Raw genomic sequence first — 27,723 nt, 5'->3', positions numbered from 1 at the left:
GCTGGTTCTACAGTCTGTGCGGGTGGCAGCATTGTTGCAGTGGTTAGCAGACTATGAGCTTGGCTGAAATCGGTGAAGATCTAAACTGGTCCTTTGCTGCTTATACGGTCAGCAACCCGCATTGACCATAATAGTGAAATATGGTCAAATAACACCCGTGACCGAAATGACACGGGGAAGCCTTCAACCAGTAGTCGATATACAAAAATGGATTAACATTTTAAAACGGTAATAGTTGCGCAAAGGGTGGTGGAATACTTTTTTTCAGATTCGATCATTCCGTTTTAAATGTAGTCATCGTTAACATGGCACACTCTATTACAATTAATGTTTGTCTCATAACCATAGCAGGTCGAAGTTGTAACAGTGCTACGTCTAAATTTAAAAACCGCAAACACAAGTTCTAATATATTTGCTTCTTTCGGTAAAGTCACGTAGATGAAAAAATAATAATGAAAATAAATAAATAAAATTTCATTTTTCATCTACGTGACTTTACCGAAAGAGCCAAAGAGTATCCTTGCAGTCACGAAAACTTCAAATCTAGAAACAAGTTCCAGCTTTTGTTAACGTCGTTTTATTAATACTGTACAGTACAAAATAAATACCATACCAACATTTATTTTTTTAAGTAAAAAAAAACCACACACAGCTGGAGCAAATAAATGTACCACCGACGTAGAAACGGACTCCAGTTGTACGAGTTTGTGTTGCTCACTTCCCAGCCTCAACAGCTGGGGCTGTGGACTCAAGGCCCATCATCATTTTGCCATTGACGGCAAAGAGTGAGTGCATGGGGGGCCACGCTTTCAGCTTGCGTCCGTTGTTGTTATAAGGCAATCCCATGTTGGGGGTCCTTGATGGACGGGCGGTGGTTACCAGTGCCGCGAGTCACGAGCAAATGGAACGACCACGGAGAATAATAAACACGCAAACACGTCGGTTTTAATAATCGTGGCCAAAAACCAAACGGAAAGACACTTCCCTCCTTCACCCCCCCCCCACACACAAACATAATTTACACATTCTTAATGAAACCACTGCCGTGCACACTTTCAAATGGGCACAGATAATTAAATAAGTGTGGTTCCAGCGCACTTCCCCTTTGCCGTGTGAGCGTCAGTGTCCGTTTCATTTGGTGGCCCTGCATGCGATTGGTCACTCGGGGGTCGTTTGCGTTTGAATTGCGAACGGACGCCAATCGGCGCCGAGCGAGTCGGCGTTAGCGACCGTGAGCAACAGAATGCTTTGTTTAAGGAAGGTGTCCAGCTAAAACCGATTAAATCACTAACGCGAGACGCGGTTTTCCTGTACGCGTTCACGTTTCTACGTGGCGTGCACTGTACCTTTTAACATTGTGTCCGTGCGCCAAAACGTGCTCGTTGCAGAATCTGTGAGATAACCTTTTACAGTGTTCAGAGATTTGGAATTTGTTGTTCAAACACTGGGGTTATAAAGGGTATTGGTTAATTGTGCGACTGTGTGTAGCCATAAGACTGCATTTTTTCAGAATGGTTACATGACCCCAAGTAAAACATTTTCAGTTCTTGTAAAATTCAAAAATAGATTTTTATTTATTGATATGGTAAGGTCTAAACCAGGTGAGGTCACTCTTGCAAATGAGACAATCTTGGTCTCTCGGGTTCTCACCTGGTTCAACAAAAAAAACCTAAACTTGAGAATTAAATGAGACAGGGCTCTTGGTAGACCTTTACGTAAATTTCTACTGAAAATTTTCGTGACTGCAGGAATTCATATTTCTTGGTTCTTTCGGTAAAGTCACGTAAATAGAAACATAACAAACAAAAATAAAGTGAATAAAAAATTATAAATAACAAAAAAACCCTAATGTTGACTGCAGCCTGGTTCTTAATTGGAGTGAGTGTACTGGCAGTCTATAATGTAGACTGTAGCAATGGTTATTAAGCTGGGTGAGTGTATTGGTAGTCTATAATGTAGTTTAACATGTAGGCTGTCACGACCAATATTCATAATAAAGGTTTTTGGGTTAGATCGCGTTATTTATAAATGTGTCGTAACCCTCCACCACCCGACACGGCCAATCAGCAAAAAAGTGTCACGTTGACAAAAGACAAATAGTTCCCTACTTTAGCCCACCGGTGTGTTGAAGAGTGAATCCACAACATTTACAGTTTGAGTACGACGTTTCGCTGGTAATTACATCCAGCATCATTGGGCAATTGTAGCAATGCTTATTAAACTGAGTTAGCATACTGGCAGTCTATAATGTAGACTGTAGCCTGGTTTTTAAGCTGAGTGAGCGTACTGGCAGTCTATAATGTAGACTGTAGCCTGGTTTTTAAGCTGAGTGAGCGTACTGGCAGTCTATAATGTAGACTTATCCTTGGTTCTTTCAGTTAAAAAAAAACCCACGACGTTTCGATCGCAACACAAGCGGTCGTCATCAGGAAAAGGGGGTTAGCCTCTAAAGGCTATCCCCTTTAGAGATGGGCGTACATAAAATGTGTGATCTGATCCCATCTGTGAAGGACAAGATTCCTGTCATACAATATCCCGGCGTCTACAAACTAAGCTGAATCTGCGGCAGCAGTTACATTGGGGAAACTAAACGACACGTCTCGGACCGTGTTCGTGAGCATAAGGCACATTTGAAACACGGTAGGACCAATACTTCTACCGTGACTGATCATTATTTTAATGCAGCTGGCTCACATGAAATAGATTTCTCTAAGACGATGGTACTTTGCAAACCTTATGGCTATCAACAAAGATTCGTTCATGAAGCCATCCATTTTTTTACAGACAGACAAAATTTCAATCGAGAAGATGGTTATAAACTCAGCAATCATTGGAACGATGTCATCGACCACTTTGGGTTATGACTTGATTTGTGTTTTCTTGTCAACCTCCACCGTCAGCAGTGTGGGTGTGTGGAGGGAGGTACAATGATTGCCTGGCGGCCCTTTGATTGGTGTAGACCCACTGCCGGTGTCGTTGTTTTCTACCTACATTAACATTTGCTGCCCCGCCCATGATGCTGACACACTTGGGCTACGCCCATCTCTAAACCTTTATAAGAGGCTAACCCCCCTTTTCCTGATGACGACCGCTTGTGTTGCGATCGAAACTTCATGGGTTTTTTACTGAAAGAACCAAGAATAAGTCTACATTATAGACGGCCAGTACGCTCACTCAGGTTAAGAACCAGGCTCCAGTCTACGTTATAGACTGCCAGTACACTCAATCAGTTTAATAACCATTGCTACAGTCTACATTATAGACTGCCAATACGCTCACCAGCTTAAAAACCAGGCTACAGTCTACATTATAGACTGCCAGTACACTCACCGAGGTTAAGAACCTGGCTACAGTATACATTATAGACTGCCAGTACACTCACCAAACTTAATAACCAGGCTACAGTCTACATTATAGACTGCCAATACACTCGCTCCGATTAAGAGCCAGGCTACATTGTACATTAGTGTTTTTTTTTATTTTATTATTTTTTATTCACTTTATTTTTTATTTTTATATCTACGTGACTTTACCTAAAGAACCAAATAATACGACCTTTACGTACTTCACGACTCAACGTTAGAATGATGCAATGCTTTAATTGAATAGGGCTTTTCCTGCCATATCCTCCTATAATACAGTACTGCTTCGTTCTCTTTGTTTTTTTTTCGGTAAAGTCACATAGGTAAAAATAAAATAAAACAACTAAATTAAATCACGACGTTTTGGAGGCAACACAAGCTTCCGTCTTCAGGTGGAACAATCACAGCAGAATCGCTGTACCAAGTGGGCAGCTCTTGAGACGACCGGTTAAGGGGGGGGGGAGGAGCCAGAAAGGGACGTGGGTGGGGGGAGGGCTGAGTTAAGCAGTCTTTTGTTATGCTGCAGGGGGTTCGGGGGAAGAGATGCAGGAGTACATACAACTCACTGAATGCAATGGAAATGGCTGTACAATTATAAGGCAGCTAAAGTTTGATTTGGTTTATAACATCTTTCCTATGGTTGCTCAATTTGAAACCATTCTCTCGGTTGAAGTTGTGTCTATGTTTGTATATCTGGATGGCTTCATGGACAAACCTGTATATAATCCCGGTCGTCTCAAGAGCTGCCCACTTGGTACAGCGATTCTGCTGTGACTGTTCCACTTGAAGACGGAAGCTTGTGTTGCCTCCGAAACGTCGTGATTTAATTTCGTTTTCTTTTATTTTATTTTTACCTACGTGACTTTACCGAAAAAAACAAAGAGTATGAATCCTTGCAGTCACGAAAGCTTCAAATCTAGAATTACTGCTTCGTTGTTTATTCCGATTCCCATGGATTAAAGATTGAACTGATAGCACAATAAAAAAAAACATTTCAAAGTACTCCAACAGCATTCCCCATTGTATTGAAACTCATTTAAGATAATTGACAAATTACTACACTTGGTATTCACGCCATTCTCATATCATGGGGGCTATTATAAAGGTGATATGTTTCACAGATGGGTATAGTCTGCCAGTAGGGGGGCGATATTGCCATATGGGTTTTACCAAATTAAGTAATTTGTGGGTACATTTTAAAACCTGGCAGATTTGAACTGTGAACCCGGCACATGTGGCCTCCTCGCTTTCGAATGTCATGGCATCTGTAACATCCGCTATGAAGCTGTGGCCTCCTCGCTTCGAATGTCATGGCATCTGTAACATCCGCTATGAAGCTGATGGTGTGATTTCTTGGTGAGGCACACTTGCAGTATTAAACTGGTGGTACAAACTATCTTTACTTTAGAAGTACCCAGTCTTCATAATAAGGCGACAGCGCATTTTGAGCCCGAATGTATAACCTAGCACATTGGAAGCACGTGGCTTGGATAGACACGGCACCTCTGCAGGCCGGTGTCTAAAAGCCATCTGCCTCATGTCAACAGGGAGCAAAATTGACAGAATATGAAATATTGATGCACCCTTGTGCATTCTACTTTGCCCAATCACACGTTTATTGTCACATGCAGTTTCAGTCTCCAACACTGCAGTGTCAATAAATTAATAAAATATCTCATTATGTTTTGGTTTATAAAGAGAAGTATAGAATTCACCACTTAGTTATGTATATTTTTCTTAAACGTTGTTTTGTACTGGCAGTATCCTAATCTCTGCATTTTTTAAAAAATACATGTAGTGGTGGTTTGTATATATGTAACAACAAACTAAACACAAAAATCAGTTCTAAATGAGTTTGCAATATATATTTAAAAGTGCATAGCTCCAGTGGCCTCCTAATATCGGTAGAGCGTTCCAGACAGCTGCAGAAGCACATCTGAAAGCGCTGCGCGATGCGGTAAACCGCCTTTGTTCGATGGCTACACTTGAGCCCTTGCATTCCCACCTCAATCTACAACACATGATGCACCAAATTCACAATTCCAACATTGCAAATGAGATGCTCCAGCTCAGGGATTATCCATTTCAATAATTATAAAAATACCCATATGGATATACAAGGAAGAGCTGGCGCACTGAGGTTTGGATTGTCCATTTTGTGACACTGTGGTGAGAATCGGAGAATCTACATTTATGTGATCCACACTTGCAATCCAGCCTCGTTGATGATCTTGTATAATGTACGCATTAGCATCTTTTGTTATGTCAATGTTCATGTGTTGATGGTGCGCCAATTTAAACATCGAAGCAGATGACTCGAAGGTAAGCCAATGCAGAAATTGTATTAATAAATTAATAATGCAATCGTACATTTGGTAGCCACTGAATTTACACCTAGATTAACCTTGATCAAAGCTCATGGAATGTTTCGCGTTTCCTGCGGATTTAGAAAAAATGGTCAATCATTGATAATTCTTACACCAGAGAAAACCAGCACCTTTGATACAATTGCGTATCTTGTACATACACACACGAGTAAAAACGAAGCCGATTTAATTCAAAGTGTTCTCATGGGACGTGCATGGCAAGGAAAGTTGACGTATTTGTTTTTCTTGTATTCCGCATAAAAAAAGTTACAATATGCATGCACACTGTTAGGTTTTACCTATCTGAGAGGGCAGTACTTGATATAAGTACAGAAAAAAACCACCTGGTTCAAACAGTGTGCGTTGATGCTCGGGGTCAAGCTCACCACTACAGGGTCAACACAATTCATTCACACCTAGCGTTGGGGTATGTGTTGGACGTCTCTCAAGTAAAAAACAATACAAGTTTAACCTACTCGCTGACTGGCACTACCATTGAGAACAAAAATTCACTAGAGAAAAAAATTCGTTTTAAAACAGCAACCATCAAAACGACGTGTGAGAAATACTGTCCAACATTCAAAGTTCACAGTTTGCGCTTTATAGCTCTCTAATGCATCTTCGGCTTTTACCACGTATTATTCGGCATGATGTCCGATGCTTCACTCCACATTCTGATAGTTCCGTTCCTGAAGAAGCTCCCGACATGTGGAGAAAAACATCGGACATTGACGAACAATGCCCGGTGCAAACCGTCAGGGCATCGCGGAACAACTAACAATGAAAGTTTACGTCCATGTGCACGGGCAACGTTATCGCGGATCCTCGTTGATGTCCCGCGGTGGTAGCTTAGGCTGCATGGCCGACCCGTCACTCGCAACCGCGTCACGCCGTACCCTGTGCCACCTCCTGCTGCAGCCGTGCGCCGCACACTCCTCCACCCGCGCTGGACGGGATGCCCCACTGCAACCTCCGACGCCGCCGTTGACCAATCCGGAGCGCGATGATTTATTGCCGGCCGGTCCCAAGATCAGTTCGGCGAGCTCGGCCTTGACTCTCGCTTCCTCGACGGCTCTGTTTATCAGCGGTCTCGACGCGGCTCCGTCGGAAGCCGTGTCTGTGCCACTGCCACCGCTGGCGTTGCGTGCCCCGGGTGGCCGGGTGGTGGCGGTGGTGCCGCCCATCCCGTAGGCCGGCCGTCCCCGGTACATGTTCTCCACGGGGTCGGTGAAGCGGTATACGCGACGCGCCTGGGTGGGCCGCTGCCGTTGCTTGGGGCCACCGTTGTCCGTGAGGGCGTCGCCGTTTTGCGACGTGGCTGGTGGACCGTCCTGCACCTTCAGCGACTCCGCCATTTTGGCCGCCAATTCCTGCGCCCTCCTTTCAGCCTCTTGTCTTGCTCGTTCTGCAGAGACAAATACAAATGTAAGATTTTGATTTAAAGCTTTCGTGACTGCAGGGATTCAAATTCTTGTTTTTTTTTCGGTAAAGTCACGTAGAAGGGAAACAATAAAAGAATAAAAATATAAAACAATAAAATTATCACGACGTTTCGACTGCAACACAAGCAATCATCATCAGGTGTGAAAACCACAGCAAGAAAATGGTTATTGTTTCCCTTCTACATGACTTTACTGAAAGAACCAAGAATACAAATGTAAGAGTTTATTAACTTCGCTGTCGCATACAAATGGATAAAGAGGTATGAAATAAATTAATAAATTACCGTTCTTTAGAACCAGTTCATAGCCGATTGAGACACCAATTTCAACGGAGATCTGAGCCTACGTGTTCAACGGAGATCTGAGCCTACGTGTTCAACGGAGATCTGAGCCTACATATTCAATGGAGATCTGAGCCTACGTGTTCAACGGAGATCTGATATGCAACTAAATAAAGGTGCTGCCCTGCAATTGCTTGTTCACGCCACCGCTGGCAGAAGGGTCTCCACCAGAGGGAGTTCTGGAGAAAACTTTATCGAGGGTGTTTTGCCTACTCTTCCACGCTGGCCAAACATCTTGAAAGACGTAGGAATGGTCCCACAATTTACCCCACCGATCGACTGTAGTGTATCCATTTATACTGCCGTGCCGGGAGATGTTATCGAATCGGAAACCTCTGGATTTTGAACTCCAGTTTGCTATTAATTACATTACAGAAATACAACAAAAATGATAACAGTTTTTACTTTTTTTTACATGATAGTAAAGGAGATAATTTCTGAACAGGATTATGCATACAGTGCGCATTATGGGCCACGTTTAAATACACATCACAGACTAATATCATCCAAATATTCAGCTGGGTGACATTCACAGGTAACCCTATTTACTGAACATAATACTTGGGTAAAGAAAACGTAAATGGAGTTTATAGTTAGAGCTGTGTAATAATAATGGTCATAAAAGTCACGGGTTTACAGGACAGTGAATCAATGAATGGAGAACCAGAAGGAACGCTGGCACGTGTCCAGAAAATACATGCAGAACAATAGACCAAAATGAGATATATGCAATTCATTATCTAATAATAGGGTTTTCCTCTTTTTTCTGGCAACAAAACTGAAACCTTTTTACAAGGATTCATGTCTGCATTAACCACAATACCTGCAGTCAAAATGCAAACCAAAAACATACTATGATAATATATGCATTGTACTTGAAACTGATTGGTCCACACCAAGGGACAGCTTTCTTTTGAGCCTCGACCCAATTGGTGCTCGACCTTTTAGCATCATCTGGTCGAGCACCAATTGCAGCAATGGTCATCGCTATTCTGGCTGCAATTCCCTCACCAGTCTTGTCCAGTGTCCATCATCACTCCTAACAGTGGTTTGTTATGCTCAATTCCACGCTTCTTACGTGAAAATTACATCTCTAACTCACACATGTTCTCTGATTCATGTATTTTGCTTTCTGTGTCTCGGTGAAATTCCAGCTTTTGTTCCATCTTTGTCGATGTCCCTGTTTATGCTCCATGTTGTAGAATGTCATCCACACCAAGTTGACTAAGATTACATGATATTAAGAAAACACGAGATGGTAAATAAAATAAATGGGAAGTTTAGAAAATATCATCGAATATATCTGTAACGATTTCACACAGAGTAAGATGTGCATTTGCTGCAGTGGCTAGGAGATGTTGACTACCTCACCTGGTATACAGGAGGTCGTTGGTTCCGATCGCTACCCTGACACCAGCTGCTGTATATTTGGAGTTTGCAGCGTCTCTCTCTCTCTCATCATCATCACGGTGGCTAGGAGATGTTGACTACCTCACCTGGTATACAGGAGGTCGTTGGTTCCGATCGCTACCCTGACACCAGCTGCTGTATATTTGGAGTTTGCAGCGTCTCTCTCTCTCATCATCATGGTGGCTAGATGTTGACTACCTCACCTGGTATACAGGAGGTCGTTGGTTCCGATCGCTACCCTAACGCCTGCTGCTGCTGTATATTTGGAGTTTGCAGCGTCTCTCTCTCTCTCATCATCATCACAGTGGCTAGGAGATATTGACTACCTCACCTGGTATACAAGAAGTTGTTGGTTCCGATCGCTACCCTGACGCCTGCTGCTGTTGCTGTATATTTGGAGTGTTCGTGTCTCTCTCTCTCATCATCATCCCGGTGGCTAGGAGATGTTGACTACCTCGCCTGGTATACAGGAGGTCGTTGGTTCCAATCGCTACCCTGACGCCTGCTGCTGCTGTATATTTGGAGTGTGCGTGTCTCTCTCCTCGTGGTCGCGTGGATTTTTCTCTGGGTCCTCCGTTTTTTTCCCTCCACATTTAGAAACGTGCGTTTAGAGTATTTGGCTGCTATAAATTTCCACATCAGCCACTTCGTTGAGCATGTTACCAGGTCGCTTATGAAAGAGAGCTAGATAGCTCCGTGAACCTTACCTGGTAAAATAAAATAAAAACCAGCTGAATGGTTTACTTCCTAATAATGGAAGCACCTTTGATGAGCCTCAGCGCTTGCTGCTCCTCCTCGTGCCGTTCACGCTGCCTCTGCAGGGCGAGGTCCCTCTCCCTCTCCACGCGCAGGACAGCCAGTCTCGCCCTCTCCAGCCTCTCTCTCCTCTGCCTCTCCCTCCTCTCCTTGCGTACTCTCTCCTCCCGCTTTCTCCTCTCCGTCTCTCGTCTCGCGTTCTCCTCGCGCTCCCTCGTCTCCCTCTCGCGCCTCTCCTCCAACTCGCGTGTCGCCCTCTCCTCTTGCTCTCTCCTCTCCCTCTCTCGCCGCAGTTGCTCGAACCACTCTCTCTCCAGGTAGCTGTCTGTTTGCACCGCTTTGTTTGCTTGATCTGTGGAGAAAATGCAAACAAAATAAAACACACACAAATCATAACAAACGTGGCAGCTTGGTGCTCTATTGGCGTCCTTCAGCCATGAGTAGAAATTACACATTCTTATGGCAGAGCTAGTATCTCCATAGGACAACAGCTTTTGTTAATACACTGATGGATGAGGAACTGAAATGTGGTCATTATGTTTGAGCCTACCATTAATAAATTGAGAAATTGTGGAAAGTTGACAGGCAGCAGCCACACAAAGACACCACTGTACACCAGCTTCATCCTTGTTTGGACTTACAGTATAGCAGTCATCAACGTCCACTGCTGCCATCTGCATCTCGGAGCCTCGCATATGGAGAGGGCTTGTTCCTTTACACTATGAGGACCCATTCGCTTGCCTAACTGGCGATTGCACAATGTGCAAAGCTGAGAGCCTTTGCACATGGCAATGCACATCTTGGTGGTTGTTAAATCTGTTTTCGGCACCAGACTAATGTTTCTATTGTGTTGGGTTTTTCTCGTCATTCACATTTTGAATCGCTATCCTCCCCGCGCCTTGAAAGCCGCGAGGGATACTTGGCCATATTTCACCTGGCTGGTCGGTGCTGGGAAGTGAATGTGGCGGGGTGAGTGTGGAACAACAATGTATTTTGCTGCATGGCCATCTACTGCCCACGACGCCTGCCACACCTGTCTTCTGCGTACGGTGGACGTAGCAACTGGTGATGTGAACTTTGCCAACCCCAGAGGGTTATAGTGGCCACACCGGGATTTGAACTCGCAATGCTTTTGTAGTGTGTTGTACGGAGGCACACAATGGAGTTGGAGGCAATACGTTTATTTAATAACTCCCCAATAGGGTAACTTAATCTTCTTTGGTTCTTTCGGTAAAGTCACGTAGAATGAGAATAAAATAATAAATTGATAAAATAAAATAACAATAAAATTCTCACGACGTTTCAGTCACAACACAAGCAGCCTTCATCAGGTGAAGGGACGAGACTATCTGGAGGACAGCGCTGGAGCGAACACAGCCAAGCTCAGACCGCGACCTTTAAGCTGTGTGAGAAGAAACAGAGCATCTTGACAAAGGAATTAGGAATTAGGTCGCGGTCTGAGGTTGGCTGTGTTCGCTCCAGCGCTGTCCTCCAGACAGTCTCGTCCCTTCACCTGATGAAGGCCGCTTGTGTTGTGGCCGAAACGTCGTGAGAATTTTATTGTGTTATTTTATTTTATCAATTTATTATTTTATTCTCATTCTACGTGACTTTACAGAAAGAACCAAAGAAGATGAATCCTTGCAGTCACGAAAGCTTTAAATCGAAATTTAGGGTAACTTAACTCAACGTACACTGGTTCTACTGCTAAGCGATAGCTACAGTTAACTATGTGAGTAGCGGGTTAACTACACGAATGGGTCAGTCAGCCTACACGCTGGCTGACCCACGATGCCGAGCGAAGACCGAAAACGACGAGGCGCAGCACCAAGGGTTGATTCCAGAGACGAGCCTAGAACGCTCTCGGGACTGCCCCTTTATGCTCCTGAGCGTGGCCTCGCTCCGCTTTCGGCCACGCCCCCTTCGAGACCTTTCCCGAAGGATCTCGACGGAGCGTCACGTGTCCCTCAAGCCCTCCTCGTGCCTACCTCACTACCCTGTCCCAGTCACGTGCCACGGGTTCACTCAGACTACCATGTCCTGATTTGCCCTCTCTCTGGCCGCCACCAGGACTATGCCCCCTAGGGCCCGTTCGCATACCGTACTCACTCTGGCTCCAGAGAGAGGTTCCAGACGCACAGTAGCACTCTTATGTAGGCCTCGGCAAGGTAAGGTAATTTACTCTTTTTACCGGGTAAAAGGGTAAAGGTGTCGACATGCCAAGGGGTAAGGTAAAGGGTAGGATGAAGGTAGCTCGGAAGAATTACCAGGTAGGGTAAAGGTAGCGCGAAGTATTACCCGGTAAATACGGTGCCTTGTTTACTGCTAAAAGCTCCGTGGCGCAGTCCATGGCCTCCATTTAATAAGTAATATTTAAAAAAAAACTTTTTTTTAAACACGCTTTTATTAAATGTACTCGTAATGGCAGAACTTCACGACTCCAGGAAGTGGCCCCTAAGCTTGCCATAACGTAAGGGACTGTGGCCAATTACAGCCAACGTCAGTTGACCATGGACATTAGACCCAAGCTGAAACATAACATATAAAAGATTGTTTAAAAATATTTCATTTTATTTTTATGATAGAATATAGTATTGTCATCAGTATGACATAAATATACCAAGTTTGCAGTCGATACCACATTGGGAAGTGGGTTAAAATTGAGTTACAAGATTTGAGGATACGACAACAAGCGTGTAAAATTTGAATCGAGAGTATTCTATATGAATAAAGCACTCTACCTAGCATTTACCGTTATAAACCTTTTTCATGTGTAGTAGCACCCCAGTAATTACCCTGTAATCGGGTAATTTGTATGGGGTAATGGTAAAAGGTAGGGTAAAGGTAGGCTCGTTGCTTTTTACCTTTTACCTTACCTGCTAAAGGGCAAAAGGTAAGGGTAGAGTGATTGTATTGTGGTAAGGTAAAAGGTAGGATAAAGGTAGGCTCGTTGTTTTTACCTTTTACCTTACTTTGCCGAGGCCTACTCTTATGACAGTGCCTGGCGCTACCACCATGGTGACGTCACTCCACTATGGCTGGGAATCATGTCGCCAAAAGGTGGGAACCACAATCCCAAACATTGTTATGAAAATAAGAGCCCACGTCAAAGCCTATCATTTATCGTGAATGCAATTAGTAACACGTGCACTTGAATGGCGGTTCATATGCGTCTTTGCACAACACGATGATGTCTCATTCCAGACACCGTTCACTATAAAACGTCGCTTGCAATCTTACTTTGGGATCATGGCACGCATTTACACGAGCCCCACTGTAGAACTTGTGTTCTCAAGACACTGGTGATGAATTTCAATTCGGTGATACATTTGCAAGCGCGTATATTCGCTCGCCAAGAACACAAGCCACAGAAAAAGCACTTGGCAAATTAGCATCTTCAAAGGTCTATTAAGGTTAGTAATCTCTTTGGTAGGTGTCATGCTTTGCATTGTAATCTGACTATGGGTTATGTGCCAAACAAGGAATACAACTGGTCCACTGTAAACTTCAAAGAAGCTTTGCTTGCCTGAGTCATCATCTTTCTTCGACGAGCCCTTGAGACAACGATTCGCGTAAATGTTTTGGATGTCCAGCTCCCGATCCTTTTCCTTGGAAACAAAAAGAGAGGAGGATAAGCGCAAACACACAATAAAGGGATGCCACACCAACGCTCCACGCACACAGAAAATCATGCTCGTGCAAGTAAAATACAGCTGCATGGTGTCAATCGTCGGTGGAACAGGAGCGGATTTCCAAACAACACACCTTCCTCCAATATCGGAGAACACTCAACATTGTACTTCACAGCAGTCCTTTGACTTTGGAAAACATTTGTGGACTACGCCATTGTTTTGAAGGGATTTTTTTACGGTGCGGGGCAAGTGGAAGTGCCCTTTATATAATGCATATTGCTAGAAACAGTGCACTGTACAAAGCGGGAACAAGAAAATCCAGTTTATAGTCCAGAACGTAGACATTCTTCATGATTTAGTTAATAAAATAAATAATAAAATAATAAATATTTAGTTAATGTTCCATTGCGTTACTAATGACTCATTGGGGTGGCCTTTCATACTTTACAACCGAAGGCAATTTTTTTTATATAAACATCTTACCAGGTGTTTAAGTTCAAGTTGGACTAACGGTTGCGCAGTAGTTGTTAGCGCACTGCAATGTGAACCTCACCGCTCCTGCGCTTGATTTTTGGCGATGGCTGTCACCATTGGCGAGTGACGTCTGAAGCCATTGTTGGCCACCCCTCACCAACCTTGACTTCGCCACGCCGATACCAATCAGCGAGGTGAGGTATGGTCAACAACCCCTATGACTGACATGCTGTGGGGAAGATTTCACCCAATAGTGGTTTGACAAGGGGCTGTAAATGATAATAAACAAAAGCATACAATTTTGCGAAATGTTAACTGCCTCGCCTGGTATACAGGAGTTTGCGGGTTCGATCCCGACCCTGACGCCTGCTGTGTATCTGGAGTTGGCGTGTCTCTCTCCCCGCGGTTGTGTGGATTTTTCTCCGGGGCCTCCGGTTTTCCCGCCAGATTTATAAATGTGCGCTTAGATTATTTGGCTGCTTGAAATTTCCGCACGATAAGCCACTTCGTTGAGAAATCATTTGTGACCAGGTCGCCTCTGAAAAAGAGCTATATATAGCTCAGTGGGCCTTACCTGGTAAAATAAAATATATATAGTTTCGTAGTGTTATTAAGCTGGAAACAGACAGAGGTGTTTTTAATATTTTACAGAAAGGCCCTGTGTATACTATATTACGCAGTGTGTTCCTGAAGAGAAATTTCAGCAATGCGCGCACAGATGTTTAAAGAGTTGGACACAATTATTTATTTAGAAATACTTTATCGAGTAACTGAACGTTGTTTTATGGTGTCTGCATTTGTAACATACCTTGAATACTTGATGTAATAATGAATATCAACATTATAACGCATGTTTTATTCTCTCTCTCCAAACTTTGTATTTTGGTTATGGAATCTGCCACACATTGGCACGTTGTTTTCTTGTTTAAACAAATTACACTGCGGTATTTTGCGCCACACAAATATACCCCAGTTCTCCTTTGCAAATGATACTTTCGTATAAGTTTGCACGTAGTTAGAGATCAACTTCATATATACAGTACACGTATTATCCAAGCAGCATTAAAGAAGCACACATTGAACAATATTTGCCATCGTTTTAAAAGAAAAATTATTTATATATGCACGGATTCTCGAACGCTTTCCAACTTGCGTTTATTTACGAGCGATTGTAACAGAAGTATTTGTGTGTTGCTTCATACAAATAACTCAATTGGGATTACACATCGCAATCATCGGCACCCTACTGGCAGGCCAGGTGCTGAGTCACATTGTGCCCACAGGGACAGCTGCCATTGGGGTGCCCTTTTAAATGTTTGTGATGAGATGTGATGTAAAGCATTCTGAGATGCCCCGGTGCATAGCAGGATGCTACATTAAAAATAAATAATTGCCATTATTTCGTTATACTGACGCTAACGGTAGCGTTCACACAAGGTGCGCGGACACAAGGTGCGCGGACACAAGGTGCACGGACACCAGGTGCGCAGACACCGGGTGCGCGGACACCAGGTGCATGGACACCAGGTGCGCGGACACCAGGTGCATGGACACCAGGTGCACGGACACCAGGTGCGTAGACACCGGGTGCATGGACACCAGGTGCGCGGACACCAGGTGCGCGGACACCAGGTGCATGGACACCGGGTGCGCGGACACAAGGTGCGCGGACACCAGGTGCATGGACACCAGGTGCGCGGACACCAGGTGCATGGACACCAGGTGCATGGACACAAGGTGCGCGGACACCAGGTGCATGGACACCAGGTGCGCGGACACCAGGTGCATGGACACCAGGTGCATGGACACAAGGTGTATGGACACCGGGTGCATGGACACCAGGTGCATGGACACCAGGTGCGCGGACACCGGGTGCGCGGACACCGGGTGCGCGGACACCGGGTGCGCGGACACCGGGTGCATGGACACCGGGTGCGCGGACACCGGGTGCGCGGACACCGGGTGCATGGACACCGGGTGCGCGGACACCAGGTGCGCGGACACCAGGTGCATGGACACCGGGTGCGCGGACACAAGGTGCACGGACACCAGGTGTGCGGACACAAGGTGCATGGACACCAGGTGCGCGGACACAAGGTGCGCGGACACCGGGTGCGCGGACACCGGGTGCGCGGACACCGGGTGCATGGACACCGGGTGCGCGGACACCAGGTGCATGGACACCGGGTGCGCGGACACAAGGTGCATGGACACCGGGTGCGCGGACACCGGGTGCGCGGACACAAGGTGCGCGGACACCGGGTGCGCGGACACCAGGTGCGCGGACACAAGGTGCGCGGACACCGGGTGCGCGGACACCAGGTGCGCGGACACAAGGTGCGCGGACACCGGGTGCGCGGACACCAGGTGCGCGGACACAAGGTGCGCGGACACCAGCGTGGCATCCACAGGCCGTGAGGAGGCCACAGGGCTCCAATGTCGGCTCTGCTCGGGAGGGTGTGTTCAACCCTTGATCATTTTGGTCGGTTTTCTTATAGGGTACACCTTCATCATGAAGATCCTCTTAAAGAAAATGTTAAATTACCTAAATGACCATTAAGTTCATATAACTCCCTCCCGTAATCTCGGAAGTGCCTCCTTATTCCGACTAAGAATTACAGTCGCTCAAACTTTGTTTGGCAAAAAAGTATTTGTGCGTTGCTGCTCCAGGTTTCTGGAAAACCCTCGCCCGCTCATCTACAGCATGATTCCCTCCCTTCTCTCCCCATCGTTACTTTCCTAATAAACCAAAACTTAAACCATACTTACACCTGTAGCTAACTTCCTCTGGCGCCTGCTGCTCCCACGTTTGCACTCTATTTTTCGATTTTCTTACAGGCACCTGTACCTAACTTTTTACATAACGCTTGCACTATTTGTGACTCGTGTGAGTTTCGTTTACGACCGTTATATCCCTGGCTTGTTAGTTGTCCAATATTCATTGAGGACCCTGTACTCGTTCTCTGCGATACTGACGTGTTTGTCTCTCTTTTGTTGTTCCTGCTGTGCTCACGCGCTACAGATCTCCATTTTAAAATACCCGTGTAACAAACAAAATAAGCTTAAACATAATAGCGACGCAACTTGTTTTTCACATTTCATCATGTTTAGGAGCATTAACATGCCGTGCCCTCTCCTCCCCGCCCCCTCTGTTACAAACGGATAGACCAAGGCATAGAAATACAGAGTTAATGCATACACACTTTCAACCTTAGTTGGAAAGCATAAAAAAATGCAGAGTAGGCTAAATAAACAAGCTAGTTTTGGTGTCCTGCACACTTGGAATTATTATTGTGTCCTGAGCCTCGAATTGTATATTTCACAGAAACTGTGAACTGGAGTCAGGTGCAGGTGTTGCTCCCAAAGGTCATGTAGCTGGGGGGTTAGACAGACATATCTGGGCGTGTTATTGACAAGGAGCAACGTGCAAAGGGTGTGGTTGTAAACGATCGCAACTGGAGTTCAGCATAAGCCCGTGAATGCGGAGGTAACTAAGTTGCCTTGCCTTCCCTTCGAATGATCTGTTTGTATACATGCTTCTCGTCCCAAAACTCAACAATGAAAAAAAGACGAACGTGTATATTTACAATGCCAGGAATGTTCACGACAAGATTGACAGTGAGATGAACGTGAGATAAACATGACGGAGATGAGAAACGTGAAGAGAAGAGGTGCATACTAGCGGTCACATTTAGAGATGTTATGAATTTGCTTGTTCAGGAGAGGGTGGGGCAGTATTCATCTCTGTTGATAGGAGTGGAAAGTCCACATTCCTATGGCTAGGATTAGGTAGCACAGTGCTAATACTTGTACCTCACAGTAAGAAGGGCCCAACTCGGGTGCCTGCGTGGCGTTTGCATGTTCTCCCCCGATTCTGCATGGGTTTCTCCTAAGTTCTCCGGTTCTCTCCAAAAGCTAAAAGCATGCAATGTCACTGGTATTGACCAAACATCCCAATGCTAAACATCTACCTGCAAATAGCTCAATTGTGTTACACTGAGCAAGATCCTCTTGCAGACAGTTTTGAAACTCAGTGAAGATGTCCTGGATAAATAAGCGAATTAATAATCTTGAAACAACTAATGCCACCTGAACACAAAACGGTTCCCCATTTTATTTGACCCCAAATGAATGATGGACCAAGTGAACTTTTCTAATTGCTAGCCGATGGCCCTCATCACGAGCGCTGCTCATGTTAATTTCCTGCATTGGCAGCACCTGACATTCACAGCAACAAAGGAAACACACTGTAAGCAGGAATGTCTTCGAGGGCTGAACCGATCATGTTACCCGCAGCTGCTGGGCCAGACAGTCTATCTGGACCTGCAGGGCCCTCTGAAGGCTTTGTGTCTCCGCCAGGCTGCGCCGCTCTGCTCGAAACTGCCGTGTGAAATTGATGACATTCACCTCCAGGCTTTTCTGCAGTTCCTGCATTTCGCATGCAAAGAGATAATTGCGTGCCGTGCTGAAAATGTCACTGGCCAACCAGTGCAACTTATACAATATGCATCATCAATATAATTACTGGTGATTCTCAATCTACTTTGCGATGGTTGCTTCACGTTGACCGATGATCCAGCACTCCAATCACTTGCTCACTATCATATATCGCTACTACAATGGTTATTTGTTCACGTGAACTTTAACCATTGATTCCTCCACCCATGTTGAGGACTTGGTCTACCACGCTGACTGGTTTGTCTCATTGGAATTGCGTTCAACTACCACTTCTCTCTCTGCTTCTTCCCTCGCATTGCTTGACTTTGGAATTCCCCCCTTTCCCCTGGTTCCTACAACCGTGTGCTATTTGTTGTTGGCCACTTAGCATTTTGTGTCTGCCCCTAGCAACCGAGATCTAAAAAGAAAATGCTCAAACGAACGCCTCGGATCCTGTGCTACTACAAATCAATCTCACTATTGGGAGGCCCTTTATTACGTCTTTCTATTATATTGTGGCCTACTTCTTTCAGATTACTTCCTATTACAGACCGCTTTTAGAAGTGGTCAAGAGCTGCCACTCTCTGAAGCTCCTTGCAAAAGGAGACTCAGGGATGTGGACACACTGGGCCTGCTGTGAGCATAGCTGCCCATGTTTGTGTGACATGTGTCATTGTTACGGTGGAGGAAGCCAGACAATTTACTAGCTCCGAGGCCGCCACTGTGTAATGATTTTCTCATGTTTCGTGCATCCCACATTATACGTTTTAAGTTACAACCTGGTGCAGATATGTTTATACTTGAAAAACGTGTGTGTGCATTCCAAACATCTGACGCTCTCTAGATGCAGAATTCCTCGAGCGGGGTTCTACAGCATAAACACAACTGGTCAGGTGGCTTTAGGACGCCGCTTTCGCAAGGGACTAACAACTGTTCCAAACAGCAGGGGTGTGGTGCGACGCACTTGCCAGCCATAGCGATCTAAGTTGCCGCTTTTTAACGCATGCCAGTTAGCAAGAAAAACATGTCAACATTTGTTCCCCCCAAAATGTTGGAATAGCTTTCAAAAATCAGTATGTGGTAAAAGATAAAGGTGCAGCCCTACAATGGCTTTCTCACGCCACTGCTGGTGGAAGGGCCTCCACTGGAGTGAGCTCTAGAGAGCCCCTCTGGAGGGTATTTGGTCTACTCTTCCACAGTGAAAAAATGGGAGAATCTGCACTTATCCCTATGACATACAACCTGCCAAACGACTAACCTCATCCGGCAGTATAAATGGGGCACCTGTTTATGCTGCTGGATGGACAGAGGTGGCATTTGGGGGGCGGGAGGGGGGCTACGAATCTGGCCCTTCGTTTCATCTGCCGCACCGGGAGAGTGAATCAAACCAGTGACCTTTGTAATGTATGTCCGGTGTGCTCACCAATACAATGTGGTAAAGGGGCTTAAAAGTCAGCAGATAACTGCTTCGATCGGTGTTGTTGACAAGTACGCTGGAGTAAGCACTGGAGCGTCAACTATTTGCAAGGCGATTGGTGTGGGAGGGGGGGGGGAGACACCCCATGTGGAACTGCACAGCACAGGGCGCGTCAGTGTCAACACCCCGCCCCCGCGCCGAGGGGCGGGGCTGCATGCCACCTGCACGCGCGGCTGCGTCCCCAGCAGCCTGCGCTCGACGTCGAGCAACGCCGCCCGCAGGCGCGGCTCGTCGGGCAGCGCGACGTCAGACGCGAGCGCCGCCAGCGCCTCGAGGTCGAGGCTCGCGCGCCGCCCCAGCGCCTCGACGCGCACGGCGGCGTGCGCGTGGCCCCGCTCCGCCTCGCGAGCGTCCCGCGTGGCCTCGCGCAGCCGCTGGCACTCCCGCGCGTGCGAGTCCAGCGCGTGGCCCAGCCCGCACTCCGGCACCTGCAGCGCACGGCGGCCGAGTTAGGGGCACGCGCGATCGGACAATGTTTCGCGCCCGCGTGCTGTGATGTTCATTTATTAAAGTTTGGCTTTGTTAGGGTTTTTTTTTTTGGTTGTGTTGTTTACGCACTATAAATCGCCCAAAAGTCAAACCGATCATTTCATTTTCAGAACTGAAGTTTTGCCAAATTAAGTGCACAACCAAATTTAATGTGATGTTTTTTCTCGTCAATTGCTTTCCTTCCCCCGCACACCTCTGATTAGCACGGTTGGCTACGTACGCTGCGAAAGAAGTTCAACATACATATATACATACCATCACATCGCTACACTTTAAAACCTGGTTTTATCACAGGTGACCACCTGGACTCGAACCCAGAATCTCAGCAGTGCCAGCTCAGTGCTCTGAACTTTGGGCCGCTCGGCCACCCACAGCGGTCGCCCATAGCCGCATCCTCACCTCGAAGGCGTTGATGGCGAGCTGGTGGCGACGCTGAGCTCCCCACAGTGCGATGTTCTCGTGGCGAACTTCGGCCAGGCGCCGCGTCAGCGCCACCGCCTCGTCCCGTAGCTCCCGCGATGCTCGCAGTCGCGCTGAATGCACGCGCCGCTCCAGTCTTCGTGCGTCCCTGACGCCGCCGCCACCGCCGCCGCCGCCGCCATACAGAACGCGTGCCGCGCGCGGGGGGCCCCATCGCCCCGGTGTAGCGTTCGGCAGAACTGTGAACGCCTTCTTTTTACCTGCAGCAGTGTGGTGTGTTTTTGGGGGGATTATTTGACACATACTGTGCAGACTTACCGAGGTCTTATGTGAATTGTAATCGCCTGGCGCAGCAGTTGAAAAAACATCGGTCAGTTTCTTAAATCTCCCTGCCTCTGTTCACCCAGCAAAAAAAATAGGCACACCGGAGTTAGTTTATTAATAGACCACATGTGGTGAGGTATAGAGTAAGTACTCCCACCTTATTTAAAACATCCTGCCAGCTTTGAAGAGTCGGCCAAAATACCCTCTAGATTTAGTTTGACTGCTGCCTCTAGTGCAGGCCCTTCCGCCAGCCGTGATCGGACCAAGCAATCAGAATGTTGCACCTTTACCTTACATTGACATGGATCAAAATGTTCAGTTTTCAAAGAACAAGATATGGCAATGGTGCCCTGTATTTTGAACAAAACAAGAAAATATTGAAGTGATGTATATTAATGTTCTACTATCAAGGAGACTTGGGACAGTGTCGTATGCATAACTCACCACGGATGAACGCTGTCCATGAAATATATCTTAATTTACTCATTTTGAACCGCAAAAGTTCAAACACAGGTTAAAGAGGCAAATACTGTCTTAGTACCTTCCTGAATACAGCTGACATGACCAAGCTTACACATGCATCATTATCGCTTCATATTTATAGTGCACCTCCTTGCAATACATCTCCAGGTGCCCTGTGGCAGTCTAGATAAGGGGGACCCTCAGTGGCAGCTGTCCCTGTGTGGTAAATGGTGAACACAGCACTGGCCTGCAATAGGTATCCGTCTGCCAGTAGTGGGCAATGTTGCTATGTGGCTTTTACAAATTAAGCAAGTAATGTCCTAAATTTGGATCATGACGCCAGCACACATGGCCTACTCTTTTTTTGAATGTCGCAGGATCTTTAACGTCCACCGTGAAGCAGGCAGCACCTATATCTATGATTAATACACCCAAAGTATTAACCGGGGCAGCCTTTGGGCTCAGACCACGAACCACTGCAACAAGAGGCAAACGCACTACTGGTGGGCCATGATTTAGTTTGACTGCTGCCAGTGTGGACAGGCATAACCGACACAATTCCTATACATCGTCAAATACCTGACTCAGTAAATCCCTGGCTTCGACCTTCTGCAAAGCTTAGGGTCACAACCCTAAACCGCATCTGCACAGACTATAGCAGACGCGGAAACTTGATACGTGAATGTAATATTTAAAACTCTCCGGCATTCTACTGTGGAGACCCAGAACAGACCAAGCAAAATATAACGACTCAATTGTTGATTCACATTTACGGAGGGATCATCACAGCAATAACCTCTGCTGCTCTTGCTTGACACATTTATCCGGCTCAGACCCATCCTGATATATGACTCAGACCCGGTCTGGATGACGCCCTGATTTTACAGACAATGTAGCCTCAGAGCAGCCAATAACTCCTGATGGGGCATAGTGGTAGCCCATCAAAACACTAACCAGGCTCCAAGCCTGCTTTGCTTACGTTATCTGATAAGATCAGTTGAATTCCAGCTGATTTGGTCATAGCCTTTTCAGTTTTACTCAATGTCATTCGTAAGAGCATTTTCTCAAAACGACGAGGGCCCTAGCAGCACATCCTTCACAACTGACATTCAATGTAAAACTATCTTTTTGTTGTTCTACATCAGCCACACGAAGACTATTCTTACGTTTGGGGAGGACAATGATGGGCGTGCTGACGTTGTAGTGGCTGGGCGTGACGGACAAATGGTCGGGTGTTCGACATCCAGACCAGCGTTCTGACCAGGTGCCCGGACTGCACTCCTCAGAGTGCGATGGGGGGGTGCCCTGCCAGGCCCCTTTCGCTCTGGACGCTCCGCTCACACTCCCAGCCATGAGCATGAAGCTAGAGTGGGCAACACGCGAGTTATATTTGCAGACAAAAAAGGCCTGATCAACTGCATTAATTTTCTGACAAGACTCTGTTGAACTTGTTATCGTAATTACCATAACGTTTGTTACGAAACAGCCCAAATATAATCACTATAGAAGATTATCATCCAGTGATATTCATAACGTTCACCCACTTTAGACACTAAACGGACATAACCAGGAGCAAATATATATACAGTATTCATATTCTTTATTTATAATCCGATGACAAACCATTTAGATTGAAACAAACATAACAGTTTTTCAACGTTCAGATAAATGAACTAAGTTCAACACGCATACATAGTTTGTAACGTTAATACTTGTTTAACCCAGGTCCCTTAAAAAAAAGGGTCGTTTCAGTACTATGATCCATTCATTGGTGAACGAAGACCTGTCTAAGCCTTTGCCATCTGCTACAACAAAATCCATCTCATCCCTCTCCACATTCATCATAGTTGGTCATCGCCTCGGGCTTGTTCTCTTCTTTGGGGCAGACGCTCAATTTATCGGTCACATCCATCGGCCATCAGAACGATGAGAGTACACAAGACCTCCGTGTATATGGTATGGTTTAGAATGATGGCAGACAACAGAATGGTACGAGGGGGTGGGCAAGAGGAAAGTTCATGGTGGTAAAGGTGAAACCTTGATATTTCAATCTTGATTTGAAGCTTTCGTGACTGCGAGAATCCATACTCTTTGGTTCTTCCGGTAAAGTCTCACACTGCTGACAAGTGGAAGGGCCTCGACGAGAGGGAGCTCTAAGAGTCTTTCTCGAGTTGTATTTGGCCTACTCTTCCACGGTAGCCACCGCACGGGTGTAAATAGGAGGGGTGGGGAGGGTATTTGAGTAACATCGTCTCAGCTGCGGGGGCGGGAGGTCGAACCGGCGGCCTTTGGCTTGCAAGTCAAGAAGCGTTGCCCTGGGTGGGTGGCAGTGCGCTCAGCTTGACACGTACCACGGCATCCGGCAGGCGATGGAATGACGGAATAATGGAGTGGCGGATAAGTGGTGGACAATACAATGGTGGACAATGCGATGGGTGGACAATACAATGGTGGACAATGCAATGGGTGGACAATACAATGGTGGATAATACAATGGTGGATAATACAATGGTGGATAATACAATGGTCAATGCAATGGGTGGACAATACAATAGCGAATGACAAGAGGGTGGTGGATACAAAGGAGTTTTGCAAAAGTAAAGCGAACACATAGTCACCTTTGAACGGTCTCCACGCTAGCCGCCAGCTAAATTGTGTTAGACTTGAAATCCTTTGTAGTTATTGTTGTTGCAAGTTGTTATTGTAGTTATCCATAACAATGAATGATGGCTTCGTAGCCATGACGATGACCCTCCCGTTACATTGTAACCAGCGGCAGCTCATTCGCTCCGAAACAATACGCATCGCCCGTCGGAGCTCGCGCGAAATTAATTCCCTTTAAATGTCCTTAACACGGACGCCGTTTTTAGTTTTTAATCGCGAGAGAAGTCAATAATAATGTCACCAAAATCCCATTTCTTTGTATCCCAACTTTGCCATACACTCACTCTTTTCCATTAAATAAAGAGTCTGGCGTCGTCACATTTCCCAGCGCGCTTACGCGGCCATCGGTCGTCCGCCTCTCCGATTGGACGGGGCGCGCAGGAGTGGTCGCCGTGCTGCCAGCCTATTGGACGCTGCGAGATCAGTTGGCCAATCAGTGGCGCGGCAATCGGAACGCTATGCCTATCCGTTGTAGCAAATTTGCGCCTAAGCGCTTCATCGCTACGTACAGCTTTTGCTGGCGTAGAAGACGCAGAACTGCAATGTCGCATTCAGCGGGCAAGCCCAGGCGGCCCACAGCGCCCAGGGGCAATAGCGGAGTCGTGTGTCATCGCCGTGTGATGTCTCCTTCGTGTTCGTGGACCCGGGACATTGCGTCGTTATACGATTGTGGAGGGTCCTGGATGGCCGCAGTTGGACACTCCGGGCTGAAGAATTTAACACGTACTAGTATTAGTAGTAGTACTAGTATTAGTAGTAGTACTAGTATTAGTAGTAGTACTAGTATTAGTACTAGTATTAGTAGTAGTACTAGTATTCGTAGTAGTACTAGTATTAGTAGTACTAGTATTAGTAGTACTAGTATTATTAGTAGTACTAGTATTAGTAGTAGTACTAGTATTAGTAGCAAGGAGGAGGATTTCGCGACTAATGTCAGGCTTTTTTGGGGGGGTTAGATCATGTAAATATATACATGTGTCGTTAAACCCGCCACCACCCGACACCGCCAATCCGTAAGGTTTGTCACGAAAACAGAACGTGCCAATTCGTTACGTGACAAACCTTACTTATTGGCTGTGTCGGGTGGTGGCGGGTTTAACGACACATTTATATATTTACGCGATCTAACCCAAAAAAAAACGTTTTATACTGGAGAGTTTCATTTTACATTTGTGCATCATCAGGTATCCGCATATGTTGTCACGGTTTGTGCAGTGGATGCGTTTTCGGGTGGACCAGGGATCTTCTGCGTTGAGTCTTTCACAAGGAGGCGTTTGTGAGTTCTTTTGAACTCCATTCAGCTCTCCAAGTTTAATGGGGATTGAACTTGCATTGTCGAAGGTTAAGTGCATGGGATGAAACCCGTCCTTACACGTGGTCTGTGCATCATGGACAATCGCCTGGATTTTTTTCTCCGGGTCCTCCGGGTTTTTTTACCTCCACATTTAGAAACATGCGTCTAGATTATTTAGATTACGTTGATGCTATAAATTTCCACGTGATAAGCCACTTCTTTGAGCTATCATTTGTGGCCAGGTTGCTTCTGAAAAAGCAGCGATATCGTTCAGTGGGCCTTACCTGGTAAAAAATAAATATGTAAGTGATTTGCTTACCTTTCCTATTCTTTGCACTCCTATCGTGTTTTGTATTGTGTGTTGTTGTGATGTTCTTACCTGCCTTGACATTTGTGAAAAAAGAGCTTTATAGCCCATCGCATTTCTCCAGTATAAATATTCTGATACTGCTGGATGAGGGCCTTCCCACAAGCAAGTGTGGGTTGTGTGGGGTGTGGCGTTAATTTGACCATACTTCACCACACTGGTCAGTGAGGGTTGAAGGCAGGGCGCACATCTACTGTTTATTAGAATCAGAATATTTATTTATACTGCAGGAATCCGATGAGCTATTAAGCTCTTTTTCACATATGTGTAGTGTCTTCCTTCCTCGAGGCGTGTGTGTGAGTGTGTGTGCGTGTGAGTGTGTGAGTGTGTGTGAGTGTGTGTGTGCGTGTGTGTGCGTGTGAGTGTGTACCACATCACTCCATCTCTTCTCTAGCCCGTGCCGTGCCCGTTTAGCCCCCTCAATCCGGTCGAACAAAAGCTGTTTAGGCATGCGGTGGCTGGGCATGCGGGCTACCATGACCCAGCCAACGCAGCCTTGCCCGCCGGAGGAGCTCACCGATGGGACCTTGCCCAGATCTTTCAAGGATTTGTGAGCTCCTCACACAATCCAGTCTGGTTAAACCCAGGATGGATCGTAGGCAGGCCAGCCTAAATGTTTCTAACCGGCGAAGATGTTCCATTAAGGAGGTCCACGGAGTGGAGTGATGTGGTACAGGAGGATGTGGAGCTGAGTGGACTTGCCGATGACTGGTACCAGCGGTGTCAAGATCGGCCTCTGTGGAGGAGGCTCGTGAAGGACGCTACTGGGCAGTTGGAGGCAGTCGCCCTCCAACAACAACGGAGGGCGGAGGAGCGACGCTCACAACAACGAGCGGAGCGCCGGGTGGCTAAAGCACAGCAGGTTGGCACAGTAAGGGGCACAGGTGGTGCATCAGCCAGTCATCTCAGTCAGTCGACCCGTGGCACCTGGGTCTGCCCCGTGACCTCCTGCCAGCGGGCGTTCGACACTTCACGTGACCTCAAGGTGCACATGGCCTGGCACAAGCGTCGTGGTGACGTCACCGCCACTTAATGGCGAATGGCGGTTGTTGTTGTTGTTGAGTGTGTGAGTGTGTGTGTGCGTGTGAGTGAGTGTGTGTGCGTGTGTGAGTGTGTGTGTGTGAGTGTGTGCATGTGGTGTGCGTGCACACGCTCAGTCAGAGACGAGGTAGTTTCAGAAGGCACCGTCTCTCTTTATAATCTTGTTCACACCACCAACTCCGGCCTCCTCTCTCACGACCACGCTGCCTTACAGCCCGGCCCAGACACGACCCTGTCCACGTTGCTCCGACGGCGTCGACCGAGACAGCCAACCACTGTCCGGCCGCGCAATGATCGGGCACAAGCGACAGCGACGACGAAACAAGTCCACTCCCAGCACCGGCAGCCCGGAGCTCTCGCTCTCCGCTGCTTTTATTCTCCTCGGCGCGGCTTGGCTCCGCCCTGGCCGCGCTTCCCTTCTCGAACCCACCAGAGGGTTCCAGGGGCCTCCCTATGAGGTCTACCGTGACCCTTGCCCCAGTTCCTCCGCCCTGCCGGTACACACACCGTGTATGTGCTCGACTTCGTGTGCGCTAAGTGTCCACCTGCAGTTGCTGCTGCTGGCCAGCAGTCGGCTCTATGTCACTACATCTGTACAAAAATACGATAGGAGTACAACGTACATATAGGAAAGGTAATAAAATCACTAAAAGAGCATACAAATTAAACTAAACTATTTTATTTTACCAGGTAAAGCCGACTGAGCTATTATCTTCTTTTTCAGAAGCGACCTGGTCACAAATGACAACTCGACGAAGTGGCTAATGTGGAACTTCATATCAGCCAAATACTCTAAACGCATACTCTTTGGGTCTTTCGGTAAAGTCACGAAGGTATAGAATAAAATATATTACATCATGGGGTTTCAGAAGCAACACAAGTGTCCGTCATCAGGTGGGAAAGCCACAGCAAGAAACAACTGTTGTGGGCAAAAGAGCTGCTTCTGACAAGAGGTTATATAAGGT

General features: G+C 46.5%; 1 protein-coding gene across 1 annotated transcript; it reads right to left on the bottom strand.

The window, feature by feature from the left end:
- Window positions 1-561: 561 nt before the first annotated feature.
- Window positions 562-25,261, bottom strand: LOC116952914 (uncharacterized). Its single transcript, XM_032972621.2, has 8 exons — window positions 24,011-25,261; window positions 22,559-22,755; window positions 20,586-20,866; window positions 19,859-20,125; window positions 18,074-18,211; window positions 13,204-13,285; window positions 9,685-10,029; window positions 562-7,133 (listed from the first exon to the last, which is right to left on the bottom strand). The coding sequence occupies exons 2-8, from the start codon at window positions 22,749-22,751 to the stop codon at window positions 6,541-6,543; spliced, it is 1,899 nt and encodes a 632-aa protein (XP_032828512.2). The 5' UTR covers window positions 22,752-22,755; window positions 24,011-25,261; the 3' UTR covers window positions 562-6,540.
- Between the last annotated feature and the right edge of the window lie 2,462 nt (window positions 25,262-27,723).

The sequence above is a fragment of the Petromyzon marinus genome, chromosome 49, assembly GCF_048934315.1.
Source record: "Petromyzon marinus isolate PM22_M1 ecotype Great Lakes invasive population chromosome 49, UKy_Petmar_22M1.pri1.0, whole genome shotgun sequence".
In the NCBI taxonomy this organism is placed as follows: Eukaryota; Metazoa; Chordata; class Hyperoartia; order Petromyzontiformes; family Petromyzontidae; genus Petromyzon; species Petromyzon marinus.
This window is presented reverse-complemented; position numbering and strand designations above follow the sequence as displayed.